The sequence below is a fragment of the Tachyglossus aculeatus genome, chromosome 18, assembly GCF_015852505.1.
Source record: "Tachyglossus aculeatus isolate mTacAcu1 chromosome 18, mTacAcu1.pri, whole genome shotgun sequence".
NCBI classification, from domain to species: Eukaryota; Metazoa; Chordata; class Mammalia; order Monotremata; family Tachyglossidae; genus Tachyglossus; species Tachyglossus aculeatus.
The window spans coordinates 28,684,077-28,700,395 of record NC_052083.1 but is presented as its reverse complement, the minus strand read 5'-3'; the positions used below and the strand labels follow the sequence as shown (position 1 = coordinate 28,700,395).

The 16,319-nt window shown below is 41.6% G+C and overlaps 1 protein-coding gene across 1 annotated transcript in view; it reads left to right on the top strand.

The window, feature by feature from the left end:
• Positions 1 to 15,981, top strand: part of MED14 (mediator complex subunit 14) — a 58,291-nt gene extending 42,310 nt beyond the window's left edge. Inside the window, exons 21-31 of the mRNA XM_038760224.1 lie at positions 943 to 1,212; positions 1,970 to 2,104; positions 2,460 to 2,571; positions 3,245 to 3,376; positions 6,368 to 6,550; positions 7,741 to 7,976; positions 9,201 to 9,380; positions 9,500 to 9,607; positions 10,017 to 10,142; positions 12,018 to 12,210; positions 15,384 to 15,981. Coding sequence (XP_038616152.1) covers positions 943 to 1,212; positions 1,970 to 2,104; positions 2,460 to 2,571; positions 3,245 to 3,376; positions 6,368 to 6,550; positions 7,741 to 7,976; positions 9,201 to 9,380; positions 9,500 to 9,607; positions 10,017 to 10,142; positions 12,018 to 12,210; positions 15,384 to 15,457 — 1,749 coding nt within the window. The 3' untranslated portion in view covers positions 15,458 to 15,981. The remainder of the gene's footprint in view (positions 1 to 942; positions 1,213 to 1,969; positions 2,105 to 2,459; positions 2,572 to 3,244; positions 3,377 to 6,367; positions 6,551 to 7,740; positions 7,977 to 9,200; positions 9,381 to 9,499; positions 9,608 to 10,016; positions 10,143 to 12,017; positions 12,211 to 15,383) is intronic.
• Positions 15,982 to 16,319: the final 338 nt, after the last annotated feature.

Below are 16,319 nucleotides of genomic sequence, written 5' to 3'. Positions count from 1 at the left end.
TCTACGGGTTTGAAGGTGCGACAGCTGATGGCCACCATCCCAGTATGAGGGTGTGATTAAACAGACCAGCACATGACGGTATTTCTGAAGGGCACATATTCAAACACCATCTTTTGGTTTGTGGCTCTGTTATGTGTTTGTTGATCCTACCACTGTTCTTGTCTCTGTCTCACTAATTTGAGAACTGAATGGTGTCTCTGCCCAGTCATCCCATTTTTGCAGCCTGCCAGTTTGGTCTGTCTACTGGTTTTGTTTCCTAAGATGTCATAGGTATGTTGTAAGGTGTGCAGTAGTGCTTTATAGTGTGCTTTCTGTTCCCCTTCTTTGTGTGCTTTTTTTTTTTTCCATTTTAGCTTTGTCATGCATCTTTACATACTCTTCCCAGTTGAGTGCGTTGCTCAAGATTTTGTGGTAGAACTGGGTGTGTACTAGAGCCTTGTCGAGGGTGACCTGATATTGCGTTTAACGTTAAAGAAGTCGTAGTAGATGACACCCCTGAATCTTCAAGTACTAATGTGGTATCTGTGGCATACCTTGGTTTTTCAGTTGCAAAGATTAGACATCCATTACTCTTGTCTTTCTTGAGACTGGTTTCGAGTTTAATGTTCCATTGATGCCAAACTCTGAAAGCCTTCAAAAGACACCGTAACAACCTGGAGTCAGTTTTCTACCACTTTGTCTACCGGTGTGCCCAAGAAAAGCGAATTTTTTGACTCTGGTTATGCGTAACCAATCTAGGTATTTTCCCAGTCCAGACTGGTCTGCGACCTCAAGCGTCTTTAAATGAATTATTAATCCAGTCAACAGTAGATTATGTTGATGAACGGGCTTTGAAGGCACACACAAGACCACGGACCAGCACTTTTGGGTTCTTTAAATTTAAAAGCAGCTGCAGGGACGTATGGGTTGAATCTAACCTCTCTCAATGGCTTTTTCTTTCAGGTACTGTTTGATACTCAGGCTCCACTCAATGCCATCAACAAACTCCCGACAGTGCCAATGTTGGGACTGACACAGCGAACTAACACCGCATATCAGTGCTTTTCGATACTGCCTCAATCCTCCACCCACATCAGACTGGCTTTCAGGAACATGTACTGTATCGACATTTACTGTCGGAGTCGAGGAGTCGTGGCAATCCGAGATGGGGCATACAGTCTCTTTGACAACAGTAAGATAGTTGAAGGTTTTTATCCAGCCCCGGGACTAAAGGTAATGGGTTAGTTTTCAGCATTTCTTTCCGTACGTTAAGTTGATGTGTCAGGAATTTCATCTGGAACTTTTTTTTGAAGAGGAAAATCAACTTATGAAAGCCCCAGTAACCTCTGGGTGGGTCTTCTAACTCCTGAAACCTCCTTGAGAGCCTGGAGTCTTTTACTCTTATGCTCCTGTATGCTTACTAGCAAAGTGCCATAAACACAGTAGAAGTTATTAACTGTCATTGAATGGCTAGTTGATTCAGAATGAAAAAACAGGCTAACAGATACTTTGACAAGTCCTCAGGATGATACAAACCCAAAATTCAAAGTTCTGCTTAGGGCATTTTTCCTTTCTGGGTCAGTCGCTTCCATGAAAAGAGATTTGCTAAGTAATGGAGAGCCTGAAATAATAATAATAATGATAATAATGGTGTTTGTTAAGCGCTTACTATGTGCCAAGCACTGTTCTAAGCACTGAGTATGCATCTACCACTTGCAGCTTTTTCCTTGAGAAATCTGAATTTCCTTCTCTTCCGCGGTCCTGTGGTCTTTAGTAGTGAGGGGTTTTATTTGTTTTGGGATGTTTAGTATTATTATTAAGTGTACCCATTCAAATTGGCCCCTCTCCCCCAAGGGAACCATCTCACTTGAGATGAACTTCCCAGTTCGGGAAGGGGGGAGAATATTTCAAGTTGAAAATAGTTTCAGTCATTTATGAATGCTTTCAATGAGGTTGTGATTTGAAATACGATATTTGCATTTATCCACAGACATTTCTGAACATGTTTGTGGACAGCAATCAGGATGCCCGAAGACGTTCTGTAAATGAAGATGATAATCCACCATCTCCTATTGGGGCAGATATGATGGATTCATTGATATCGCAGCTGCAGCCCCAGCAACAGGTAATTTACAGCAGAAGCTGTTTATAGGTGGAAGGTAATATAGAGTTCTGCAGTTAGGATTGCTCAGTAGTGAACAGACTTATAGGGATCCTGTTGTCTTGGTAGTATCCAATACTGGCTCTGTGCTGGGACTGTGCTGCCACTGTTTCATTTGTAAAGTTGGAGTAAAGTGAGAAGGAATGTATTCTAATCCTGTCTCTGCCAGTTGCTTTAGTCACTTTATAGTTGAATTACTACTGACAAGTATTTGCCTGGATTTTCTACTGGAAGCTAAATTTTCCTGCTCTCTATAGTACAACAGAATTCTTAAGATTTGCTTGATTTTTTTAATTCTGATTTTTTGCCCTCTTTTCAGGCATTTCCAAAGCAGCCAGGGTCATCAGGAGCATATCCTCTTACTTCACCACCTACATCTTACCACAGCACAGTGAATCAGTCTCCTTCTATGATGCACACTCAGTCCCCTGGTAAGATAATACTTAATGCAGCGGTTTCAACTTAGAAACCTAAAGCAGTGATTGATTGTTTGGGGGGCAGGGTGTGTGTGTGTGGGTGTGTGTATGTGTATGTACACTGACAGGCTAGGGAGTTTGATTTTTTTAATTCTGTGTGATGCTTTATCTAGAGCAACTGTCTATTCAGTCCTCTGCTAAAATGCAACAGTAGTTGCCCTTCCCCCATTTCTTCAAATGTTTCGAGTTCCCTTGTGCTTCTAGAATATTTTAAAGTACTTTTTGAAAAGGAAGCGTAGATACCTTAGGTATTGATTCTGCTAAGCCCCTCTTTTTCAAAGAACAACAGCATACTTGTATCACTTAGAATTATGCCGTAGACATTCCAATACCCATCAGTAATATGTATGGTTTTATGAAAAAAGTCAGTGCTTGTATTTACACTCTTGAAAATCGAAAGGCCTATTTCAGGTAACCTTGGTTCTTTGGCCCAAAAGTCTTGGCTCCAAACCAAAAGCACATAAGAAGACACTAAATCTGCCATTTAGTCTTCCTTAAGGGAAAGAAATTTTGGCTAGATGGAATGTAGCTGAGTTGTATAATTTTCTTTGCAGTGGACTGAAAAGAGACTGTCTGAATAGATAGTACGAAAAGTGAATTAATTATTGGCTGTTTTCCCCTCGGTCAGGAAACCTGCATGCTGCAAGTTCACCTAGTGGCGCACTAAGAGCACCGTCACCAGCATCATTTGTTCCGACACCTCCCCCTTCTTCCCACGGAATCGCGATCGGGCCAGGGACTAATTTTGCCAGCCCCCACGGTGAGCCTTCTCATTAGGCACAGTGTGTCCTCTGAGCAGAAGCCTTTTCTGAAATGCACTATCGTGGGGCAGAACTGGGGAACTGAATAAAGGAACTGAAGCGCATCAGGCAGAAACTCCTCACCCTGGGCTTCAAGGCTGTCCATCACCTCGCCCCCTCCTACCTCACCTCCCTTCTCTCCTTCTACTGCCCAGCCCGCACCCTCCGCTCCTCCACCGCTAATCTCCTCACTGTACCTCGTTCTCGCCTGTCCCGCCGTCGACCCCCGGCCCACGTCATCCCCCGGGCCTGGAATGCCCTCCCTCTGCCCCTCCGCCAAGCTAGCTCTCTTCCTCCCTTCAAGGCCCTGCTGAGAGCTCACCTCCTCCAGGAGGCCTTCCCAGACTGAGCCCCTTCCCTCCTCTCCCCCTCGTCCCCCTCTCCATCCCCCCATCTTACCTCCTTCCCTTCCCCACAGCACCTGTATATATGTATATATGGTTGTACATATTTATTACTCTATTTATTTATTTATTTATTTTGCTTGTACATTTCTATCCTATTTATTTTATTTTGTTGGTATGTTTGGTTCTGTTCTCTGTCTCCCCCTTTTAGACTGTGAGCCCACTGTTGGGTAGGGACTGTCTCTATGTGTTGCCAATTTGTACTTCCCAAGCGCTTAGTACAGTGCTCTGCACATAGTAAGCGCTCAATAAATACGATTGATTGATTGATTGATTGATTGATTGAAGCAATACTCTGAATACATCCTATGACCTAAAGAACATAAGTGATGCCAGTGGTCTGTCTGCCCCAATATACTTTCTCTGACAGTGACACCAAAGGAGAAGCGTGGTCTAGTGGAAAGGCCATGGACCTGGAGTCAGAGGCCTTGAGATCTAATCCTGACTCTGCCAGTTGCCTGCTGAGTGACCCTGGGCAAGCCACTTCCCTTCTCTGTGCTTCAGTTTCTTCATCTGTAAAATGGGGATTCAATACCTCTTATCCCTTCAATTTAGACTGTGGGACAGGAACCGCGTCCAACTTATTTTATCTACCTTCGCACTTAGTCCAGTGCTTGGCACACAGCAAGTGCTTAATAAATATCATAATTATCATCATTATCATTCCTGGAGAAATAAGGTAGTCCTCCTTGACCTGACAGGTAATAGTAATGCTAGCATTTATTGACCCCCCAATCATAAGGTTAGGGGTATACCTATTAACTTTTCCCTCTAATAAACCTATCTTGAACTTCTTATTCTTGAAATGTATCCCATTCCCTTCTTGAAGCTATCGATGTTTTCTGCTTGCACAATTTCTTTGTGGTAATGAATTCCATATGTTTACTGCTTAATATAAGACCAGTGCTTGTCTGGAACCTACAAGGTTTAAAAAGTGCCCGTATCCTGGTATTGAATGATTTGTTTTTCATCCTAGCAAACTCTTCATGATTTTATAAACTTCAGTCATAGCATAGTTCCATATAGTGACTCTTCATGATTTTATCAATCAATCAATTGTATTTATTGAGTGCTTACTGTGTGCAGAGCACTGTACTAAGCGCTTGGGAAGTACAAGCTGGCAACATATAGAGACAGTCCCTACCCAAGTGGGCTCACAGTCTAGAAGGTGGAGACAGAGAACAAAACCAAACATACTAACAAAATAAAATAAATAGAATAGATAGGTACAAGTAAAATAAATAGAGTAATAAATATGTACAAACATATATACATATATACAGGTGCTGTGGGGAAGGGGAGGTGGTAAGATGCGGGGGATGGAGGGGGGGATTTAATAAACTTCAGTCATAGCATAGTTCCATATAGTGACAGAAATGTGGTTTCTATTTGGTTTTCTGTTCCCTTCCTGAAGATGGCTAATCAGTCAAACAATGGCATTTATTGAATACCTGCTGAGCTCCAGGCACTGTGCTCCCCCGCTAGATTGTCAGCTCATTGTGGACAGGGAATATGTCTGTTATATCCTCCCAAGCACTTAGTACAGTACTCTGCACAGAGAAAGCTCTTAGTAAATGTGATTGAATGACACAGGTTCCCCGCCCTCAAGGAGTTTACAGTCTAATGGAGGAGACTGATGAAAATGGTTTACAGAAAGTGAAAGCATTTATTGATAGCTTTGCATTTTGTTGCCTTCTTTGGCTACCACTACACGTTCTCATTTCTAAAATCCATTATAAGAGTAACATGAAGAAAGTCCCGTGTCAGTCAGGGGCTAAACTCACTGTGATTGTCTTCTGTCTTAATCGAAGATTTATGATAGTGCTTGGCATATCAATCAGTCGTATTTATTGAGCGCTTACTGTGTGCAAAGCACTGTACTAAGCGCTTGGGAAGTACAAGTTGGCAACATATAGAGACAGTCCCTACCCAACAGTGGGCTCACAGTCTAAGAGGGGGACATATAGTACATATAGTGCTTGGCATATATGTAGTAAGCACTTAATAAATGCCATCATTTTTATTAAATAAAGGTTTAAGTACAATGAAGCCTTTCAGAAACACATTGGCTTGCCACTTTGGGTCTCTGTGGATTACATCTTGGCAATCCAGGCTTCACTATTCAAGGAAACTGAGTGCCACTGTTCTGACCACATTTTTCTCCAAGAAAACCATATATTTTGGTTAATATTTTAAAAGGACCTATAGTAGGTTGCTATATAGCAAACACAGAAAGAGAAATAATATGCTATTAAAGTATTAAGGTTAAACCCCTTCACAATCTTTAACTCTTCAGGGTTTCTTTTAATAGTGGCAAGGCAAACGATAACATGCGTAATAGTGAATAATTATTAGGAAAACGGTACAACAGGTGTGAAAACAGAATGCCACCTTTGTAAACTGTTTTCTTTTTAAGTTAACACCACCACATTGACCAGCGGCAAACTGGCAAGTGAGATGAGTTTGTTAAGAATCCTGAAAAGCTATATGTGGAACAGTTTCTTCGTGTGGGTGACCGAAGTCGACTTAACCTTGCGGTTTTTACAGGAACCATTGACCCCAGTTCACCGTACACTATGGTCTCCCCCAGTGGAAGGGCCGGAAACTGGCCGGGATCTCCTCAAGTGTCCGGCCCCTCCCCGGCAACGCGCATAACCGGAATGTCGCCAGCTAACCCTTCCCTTCACTCACCGGTTCCCGACGCTTCTCATTCCCCTCGGGCTGGAACGAGTAAGTCTTTCAAAGAGTTGTGAAAGCATAAGTTTGCCCGGTCCTTTGTCACAGTCTTTTACTGTGGATTGCTGAGTTTATTTTGGCAGGTAGAACTGAGGTTTTCGTGAAGGGCCTTTCTTGTCAGATATGGTTCATTTGGGGTGTTCAGGGTGGAGAATTATGAACTGGAGAAAAATGAACCGTAATAATAATTGTGGTGTTTGTGCCAAGCACTATATGAAGCGCCGCCGGAGAGATACAAGATTTCACGTGGGGGCTCACAGTCTAAGTAAGAGGGAGAACGGATATTAAGTCCCCGTTTTGCAGATGAGGGAACTCTGAGGCATAGAAGTTGAGACTTGCCCAAGTGGCGGAGCCAGGACTGGAACCCAGATTCACCAACTCCCAGGCCCGCACGCTTTCCACGAGGTCACTCTGCTTCCATAAAGGAGCAGTCTCATTTAGAAAGGGAGCTCTAAGAATATCCAGTCATAAAATGCTTATGTGAGGCCCTGTGGTCTCTCAAGTTGAAGCTAATTTAAAATAGGACACTAGTTTCTGTAATTGGTTTTATAGCTGTGGAGTCTTAACAGTGACGTGTTGCCTTAGCCAGTAGGCTTGAACAATATACAGATAGCTAGATTAGCTCTAAGAGTTAGATATAAGATAAAGTAGACATAAATTGTCAGGGTGGACAATCAGTGGTATTTTATTGAGCACTTCCTGTGTCCAGAGCACTGTACTGAGTGCTTGGGAGAGTACAGTGCATTAGAATTGGTAGTTACAATCCCTGGCCACAAGAAGTTTGTACAGTTTAGAGGGGGAGATAGACACAAAAATAAAGTACAGATGGAGGAAATGGCAGAGGATGAGAATATGTACAGAAGTGCTGTGAGGTGGGCTAAAGGGCTATCAGGGGGCTTAAAGGGGTTCACGCCGAAGTACATAGGCAGTGCAGAAGGGAGGGCGGATAGGGTGAGGAAATGAGGGGTCAGTCGGGGAATACCTCTCGGAGGATATAAATTCAGCAGGGCACTCAAAAATGATTGGAAAGTAAAGTTCCACAAGCTAAAATTAGGCAGCAAATGCATGTGCAGCAGTCTGATTTTTGAACAAGGATCTAATAAGAGTAAATGAGGGAAACGATACAGCAGAATTCTACATGCATGAACCAGATTGAAGCGAGGCACTTTTTTCTTTTCCCAAAGGTTCCCAAACGTTGCCAACAAACATGCCTCCTCCTCGTAAACTACCTCAACGCTCCTGGGCTGCATCCATACCCACAATCCTCACTCACAGTGCCTTGAATATCTTACTGCTGCCCTCTCCTACTCCTGGACTTGTACCCGGCCTGGCTGGTAGCTACCTTTGCTCCCCTCTTGAGCGGTTCCTCGGATCGGTCATTATGAGGCGACATCTTCAGAGGATTATCCAACAAGAGACGGTACTTGGTGCTTTGAAGAGTATAATATCCTTAAGCTCTACTGTTTCCCCTATCTGTAATTTCTTTTAACGTCTATCTCCCCCTGAAGACTGTTAAGCTGTTTGTGGGCAGGGATCCCATCTATCAACTGTCGTACTTTCCCAAGTGCTTAGTACAGTGCTCTGCCCATATTAGGTGCTTAATAAATATCGTTGATTCATGGATTAGTTATTATTTCCAAAGCATTGATTTTGAAGGGCAGCGAGCTAAATCGCCATCCACTGCAGAAGTGAAATCTTTTCGTCCTTTGGACAGAATAATTTAAAATGACTCCCGTGGGTTACCGGATACCCTGCCACCCCCAGATGTGATATATTCTTCTTGAGCCCATCCTTTCCACTCCCCCACTACTTTAATCTCTTCGGTTCCATTTCCTACCGTCTTAGCATCTGCTGGTGAAGGAAAGTGGCTGAGACAAGGCATGTCAACTGCAGAAAGTGGCACAAGAGCTCTTGAAGCTCAGCACAACCTGCAGCCGGGACTCTAGACAGATCGCAGCCAAAAGTCCAGAATGTACGCTGTTGACTTCTGGCCCCCATTCCCCTTTTCCTTCTGCAGCAATTCACATTTCTTGTACTTTTTAACTATTTCCCGTATTTAAAAATAATTTTTGGAGAGTGTTCTCAATTTCTAATAGCATGACCAACCCAGATAGTAATAATAATGATGATGATGGTGTTTGTTAAGCGCTTACTACGTGCCACGCATTGTTCTAAGAGCTGGGGTAGATATAGAGTAATCAGGTTGTCTCATGTGGGACTCATTTTTCATCACCATTTTACAGATGAGGTAACTGAGGCACAGATAAGTGGTTTGCCTAAGGTCACATACTAGACAAGTGTCGTAGCCAGGATTAGAACCCATGTTTTCTGACTCCCAAGCCCGTGCTCTTGCCACTAAGCCATACTGCTTCTCTAAGCACTTATCCGTTCCTTTCACTTTCTGTGTCATCCCGCCCCCAACATTTATATCCATAGCCATCAGTAATTTATTTTAATACCTATCTCCCTCTGTAGTCTGTAAGCTCCTTATGTGTAGAGGTATATGTCTGCCTACTGTATGGTAGCGTATTCTCCCAGACGCTGAGAAGAATGCTCTGCACACAGTAAGCATTCAACAAATACCTTTGATTGATACAGCCACTGTACTTTTGCTTCATAGTTTGACACACTGTTTTGTTTGTAGCTGCAGCTAATAAACTCCAATGAACCCGGGGTAATAATGTTTAAGACGGATGCCCTGAAGTGCAGAGTTGCCCTCAGCCCTAAAACCAACCAGACTCTTCAGCTAAAAGTGACTCCAGAAAATGCGGGCCAGTGGAAACCAGAGGAGCTTCAAGTTTTGGAGAAATTCTTTGAAACCAGAGTAGGTCGTTTTTTTATGTAGTTTGGTTGGGGTTTTGGTTTTTTTTACATGATGATGTTGGGGGTTTTTTTCCAAGTGTTGGTGGAATGGAGGATTAATTGTTCTTTTTGTTGCTGTAGGTTGCAGGACCACCATTTAAAGCCAACACGTTAATAGCCTTCACGAAGCTGTTAGGAGCACCTACCCACATCCTCAGGGACTGTGTTCACATTATGAAGCTGGAATTGGTGAGTCGCCTAGCAAATCCCAGAAACGATGCACCCTTAAAACAGAAACTCTTTGCGGTTCCTTTACATACTAGACTTCGTAGAGGGAGGAATAACCTTATGCAGAGGCACAAAATAAATTTAAGGTAGCAGGAGATAGTGCTTTCATTCCTAAAAAAAAAAATGCCCTCATTAGTCAGTACTTTGCACACTGTCTTCTCAAGTTATAACTTTCTCAAAAAGGGAATTCAGTGGAATGCAAACAAATTACAGCACTTGTGAGTTCATTTATGTTTTGTAATCCTTATTAAAACTGTGTGAAAGATTGGCTGTCTAATGTCAGATGGGAAGAATCTTTTCCTAGCAAACTGCAGACCAGCTTAGGGAACGTTACTGCATTTGCTCTGACGTGTCCCTTTCTCCAAAACAGTTCCCTGACCAAGCAACACAGTTGAAGTGGAATGTTCAGTTCTGTCTAACAATTCCTCCCAGTGCACCGCCTATTGCTCCTCCGGGAACACCTGCCGTGGTGCTCAAATCCAAAATGCTGTTTTTCGTAAGTACCACCTAAGATTCATCTTGAAAATCCTCCCAACCAGAAGTGACTTTGTAAATGGCAGAGTCCCTCTGGAGTGTAAGCTTGTTGTGGGCAGGGAACATGTCTGCTAACTATTGAATTGTACTCTCAGCGCTTCGAACAGTGCCAGCACTTAGAACAGTGTTTTGCACATAAGAAATACTGTAATTATTATTATTATTACTCTCCCAAGCACTTAGTACAGTGTTCTGCCCATAGTAAGCACTCAATAAATACCATTGATTTGCTTCTCTCTGGGACTGAAGGGCAACTATGCAAGCAATCCAGTATTGCCTTAAGTGCTCTTTTCTGCTTGAAGTTCTGCCATTTTTGAGCTTTTTTATCCATGACCTTAGTTACATGCAGAGGTGTAAATCGATTGACCATGAACCTGAGCAATCTTCTGCTGAACCCACGTTTTCCTTAGTCCCAAACAGCATCCTGCTTATTACCTAACTCAAGTTAGGGACTTTGCCATTGTGCCAGTTTAAATTCAAAGCACTGAAAAGTCCGTTTGAAGCCATGTGGGCAGAGTTTTGTGTTGTGGTTTTTCCCTGCGGGATTGCGCCTGACGTAGTGTTCTGGGTCTCTGAGTGTCAGTTCTGCCTTCCCCTTTGCCATCACTGGCTCTCCAGCCCTCCCAGGAGATTGTAGGGATGTACCTTAAATCTCCCCCAGCAGCCGGGACAGGGTTAGGATTAGTCAAGTGAAGAGAGAGCCTGAAAAGCAACCCATCCCATAGGGAGATGTGTGCAGGGCACGGCACTAAGCTCTTGGGAGGGTACAGTAAACAGACTCAGGGTATGCAAGTTCAGAAAACACTTATTGCCATGTCGTCACAAAATCAGCATGGCGTAGTGGTAGAGCACAGGCCTGGGGTTCTAATCCGGGCACCTCCACATATCTTCTGTGTGAATTTGGATAAATCACTTCACTTCTCTGGGCCTCAGTTATCTCATCTACAAAATAGGGATTGAGACTGTGAGCCCCAGGTGAGATAGGGTCTATGTCCAACTCAATTTGCTTCTATCCTCCCCATTGCTTAGTACAGTACATAATAAGTGCTGAATCAATCAATCAATCAATCAATCGTATTTATTGAGCGCTTACTATGTGCAGAGCACTGTACTAAGCGCTTGGGAAGTACAAATTGGCAACACATAGAGACAGTCCCTACCCAACAGTGGGCTCACAGTCTAAAAGGGGGAGACAGAGAACAGAACCAAACATACCAACAAAATAAAATAAATAGGATAGAAATGTACAAGTAAAATCAATAAATAAATAAATAAATAGAGTAATAAATATGTACAACCATATATACATATATACAGGTGCTGTGGGGAAGGGAACTGAACTTTGTTCAGTGCTGAACAAAGACCACTATTATTATTAATATTATTTGGGATATACCTGCCTTCTAACATTCTTGTCTCATCTGGACAGGGCAATGTCTAGTCATTTTAGTTTTGGACTTAAACTGTGTGGCATGCTCAGGGAAGATTCAGGGGGGGAAAAAATGGGGGAGGCAGTGCTCTCCTAGGAAAAGAGTGGGTGCTGAGCAGACCTGGTCAATATAGTTTAGCCACTAATGGGGGTGGTGGTTGTCCAGAGGAGAGAATCAGGAATCAGTCTTTAGTTCTGCTGTTTGCCCCGCAGGCATTTTCAGTGTGCTTTGAATCTAGTTTTCTGTTTATCTCTGGGAAAATGTTTGATATTTTTGTGAAAGATGCCGAACTTACCCAACAACGGAGCCGAGCCACCGGCAAATTGGGAGCGTACTTTATCCGATTGAAGTGTTTTAAACCGTATCCCCTTTCGTGCATGTTTTGTGTGTGTCGCCCTTCCCTGTAGCTCCAGCTAACTCAGAAAACTTCAGTCCCGCCCCAAGAACCTGTTAGCATCATCGTCCCAATCATTTATGACATGGCTTCAGGTACGACCCAACAAGCAGACATTCCCAGGCAGCAGAACTCTTCGGTTGCCGCCCCCATGATGGTCAGCAACATCCTAAAGAGATTTGCCGAGATGAATCCGCCGAGACAAGGTACCTAAAAAGCCGCTGTTCTTATTTTGTTGAAAACGTCTTTTAGGCTCTGTGTGAGAGATGAAGCCAGTTCTAGTGTTCTGTTTGCTGTGGCTGTCTTACGGGCTACTTGTCACTTTTTAACTTTCTAACCTTTTCCCTGCCCTCTTTTCTTTTTCTTTTGTTTCTCTGCTGCCAGGACTCTAAGTATTGTTTTTGTTAGCGATTTACTAATAGGACCATCCCGGCTATCCGAAGGTTGTATTCGATAGCATATGCCGGCCCAGGTTGCTCTCTGCTTCCCCCGGAATAAATGCATATTTGCTCTGTAAATTACGAAATCGCAATGCATGTTGATATATCCTCTTCCATGGCTTAATCACAGTCACGTAGACTAATATCATTTCTGTATATTCAAATGTTATGTGACGAATAAAACTGATACAAATGGCCATCACTGCTGTATGGGCTTCTTATGTAAGTGTCAGGAGGGTGCAAGTGAACATTTTCACCAAGTGCACAGTGAAGCTCTCAAAACCCAAAGTTCCATGGGAACCAGACTGTTACTAGAAGACAGATATAAATTGTTCACTAGTCACATGCTGTTTTACAATTAATTTCTGGCCATACTAAAATTGGATTCCAAAACTCAGCAAAGGAAAGTTTGTTTCTTTTTCCTTGTTCCAAGTGTTGATAGTTTCATAAAGAAGATTATCTCTCCAACCTGATCTGATCGTAGAGAACCTATGCTTTGAAATGAGGGAAAAATCTTTTCCGGAAGATTGTGTTCAGGATATTTTCAGCTAGCAGAAACTGAATCGTATCAACAGACCTTGAAAAAATAATCATTAAAACTTTACTAGGAGCAAGAACTATGGGATAAATGAGTTTTCTACCTTTCATCATCTAATGGGGAAGAAACATGGTTTCCCAGAATTTGCACATACAGTGATCGGGAGGTTGAGAAGAGATTCTAATAATGCTTTATTTTTAATAGTGCAAATGATTTTTAGTCCTCAACAAGTTTGTATATCGTAGACTCTATTGGGAATGCCCTGGGTAATGAAGGATATGTTTCATTTACGGTAACACTTTTTCAGCTAATAATCTGCTCTCTTCATTCTTTGGCTCATCTGTTCTTCCAATTAAAAAATAGAGCTCTTCTAGCAATCTAGGCCTGTAGATATCAAAGTTCTTTATCCAGAAATAGCATAAACATCATTATTTTGAAGGCCGATGCTTATCCTACAAGTACATTGTATCCTTTATAGTGAATTTTCAGGGAAAAAAAAACATATTTGCTCCTAGTTTAAGCAAGGCCTTCCAGTTATACTAACTTTAAAATAAACCACAATTAAAAACCCAAAAATACTATTCAGTGGGCTTAATCAAAATATTTACACCGAGACCAGAACTGTTTGTTGAAAACTAATCTCTTAGTGGTTTTGTTTCAGTTATTTACATAAGCTATAAGAAGCCACATCAGGCTGATTTCTGGGCTGCCATGGGGTTATATATTTGTGTGTGGGCTGACATTTAAAAAAAAAACTTGCCAAATTAGTTAAAAAATAAGCAGCCTAATACATAATAACAAAAGAAAGTAAAATATGTGAATAAAGCTATCTTAATTTCTTACAGAAACAGTGTTAGTGAGTGGGATTTCTAAGGGGTCAGGGACAGTGACCTAAGATAAAGTGGAAAGAGCGAAATGGAGATACAGTTTCACACACACTTGAACTAACAACAGGTTGCGTGTTTGACATGCCTGGTGTTTACTGTTACTTCAGTAAACAATAGTATTTTTTTTTTTGGTAGGCACTCTGATCTATCCGATTTCTCCTATTAAAAAATAAAACACCACAAACAGTCCTAAGAAAAACCTTATCAGGAGCACCAGTATCCCACACCATGACACCCTATTCAGGCTTCCTTTTAAAACTGAACTTTTGGAATTTTTGCACTCCCGGAAATCAAATTCGGAAACCTGGCTCTTCTAAGATGAATATAAACCGAATACACTGACCAAGTGTATTCATTTATATATGTCGTGTTCTCACACTGGGAATCAGGGGAAAATGAGGGAGTCAAAGCGACTAGAACCCCTAGCAGTGACTTGATGGTGGCCCAAAAGGGCCCCTTAAAAACCTCTCCTTGTTCCTCTTCTGGCTGGGATGGAGGAGTGGAGGTAGGGGAAGGAAAGATTTTTTTAAAAAAAAGACTACCAGGGCCTCATTTTCATGTTGACATATATTAAGCAATCACCTCCTACACCACCTCCATAAACAGACAGCGTCATTGCCTCATTTCCTCATCTCCCTATCCTCCTACTTCCTATTAACCTGTGTGGGATTTAGAAGAAAGAGATCCCTCTACCTCCCACTTCTCAGCGGATAGAAAGAATGAGGACATGGGGGTCCATATTAGGAGGGCGAAGGGGTTGCAAATTCTGCTTGGTTGGAGGGGAGAGACCAGGTTGGGGAAAGAAAACTGCATTTCTTATATTTGGATTCTTGGTGCTTCTCCTTCCCAACTCCTCCTGTGCAATGATTTTGAGTGCTTTCCTTAAGGAGATCTCAGTCATGATTTAACAGCAGTTTATTTTGAAATGTTTAGATCCCTTTAAACTGCCCTCGAAGTTCCTCCCATAAAAAGAATGGCCATTTTCCCGAAGCTTATAGAGTGCCCCTAACAGTGGATAAATATGATTCATCTGCAGCAGCTCATTAAGGAAAAGATTGCAGCAAATTCCTTTGAGACTAGATAATGTGCATAATATATATATATATATATATATATATGTGTGTGTGTATATCTGAAGAGTGAGTAAATCATCTTGTGTTCCGCAGTTTCCAAGTGCATAAAGCACGTGAGAGCCTAAACGTCCTAATGGTTTTCCGTTATGTGCTTTCCAGTAGAAAAACCGGGTGGGATTACCTAGTAATTCGAAAAATTAAATTAAACATCTGTGTGTGAATGGCATGAAAATACCTCCTCCTAACAACGTCAGCACCCAGTAGAATTGATACTGAATCAAGAAATCCTAAAAGCCCTGACCTCTGGGGTGTTCAGACCTCTCCTTTCTACTTTCATTTTCAAAAGTTCTTGTTAGTACTAACAAATTTAATAACCCCCCGTGTATTAAGATTATTTTCCTATGTTGTGAATAGCTAATTAAAATTTTTCTCTGTTTACAGGTGAATGCACAATATTTGCAGCTGTTCGTGATTTAATGGCTAATCTTACACTGCCCCCTGGTGGGCGTCCATAGACACTATTGTTTTTAAACAAGGCTGAAAAATGAGACAAAGCAACAAAAAAAAATCTCTGAAATAAGCCTTCCGTTTAAAAAAAAAAAAAGGACTTTTTTTTTTAAAAAAAAGAGCTAAATATTCTAAACTGGCAAAAACGTTCAGGGATGCACTTCTTTCATCAAAAAGGACATCAACCTTTTGTATAGTGTCTTGTATAGTGTGTTAAAATGGGACACATTTCAAACTAGGTAATAGGTAAATATCAGCTTGCCAGTAATAGATTTAATATTCTGTTTTATACTACAAAATTATGAAAATGCCAAACTCTTGTTTATTTAATTGTTTTCTTATGTTTTGGGTGTAATAGTCCTTTTTTTTAAGGCAGGTCTGTCATTTTGAATACTGTAAAACTGTGATAAACTTTATATTGAAGCTGTATTTTAATATGATCGCTTTGAATCCTTACCTGAAAATGTTCTGGGAGTTGTTATAAACAGATCCCAAAGAAGCAATATTTAATAAACTAGGTAAAAAAAATCCACTAAATTGTGTGTGTATAACATTTATAAACTCAGTGCCTCCCATAATCTTTGGATTGGGGTGGGGGGGATTCATTTCAAAGAGCAACAGAATCTTGACTCCTTTGAATCTTTGAAGTATCTTTGAATACTTCAGATTTGGTCAAAAAGAGTCATGGATTATCTTTATTTTCTTCAAGCATTCTTGACCTCTCTGGTAATTTACTTTGACTGCTCAAAGGCTTGGTCAGAGAGAAAAATATATGTTCCTTTAGAGCACAGACAGTGACTGATACCTATGACCATGCCTTGTAAATATTGTGACAGTTTTTTCATATCTCTTGTCTAGAGAAAAATTCTC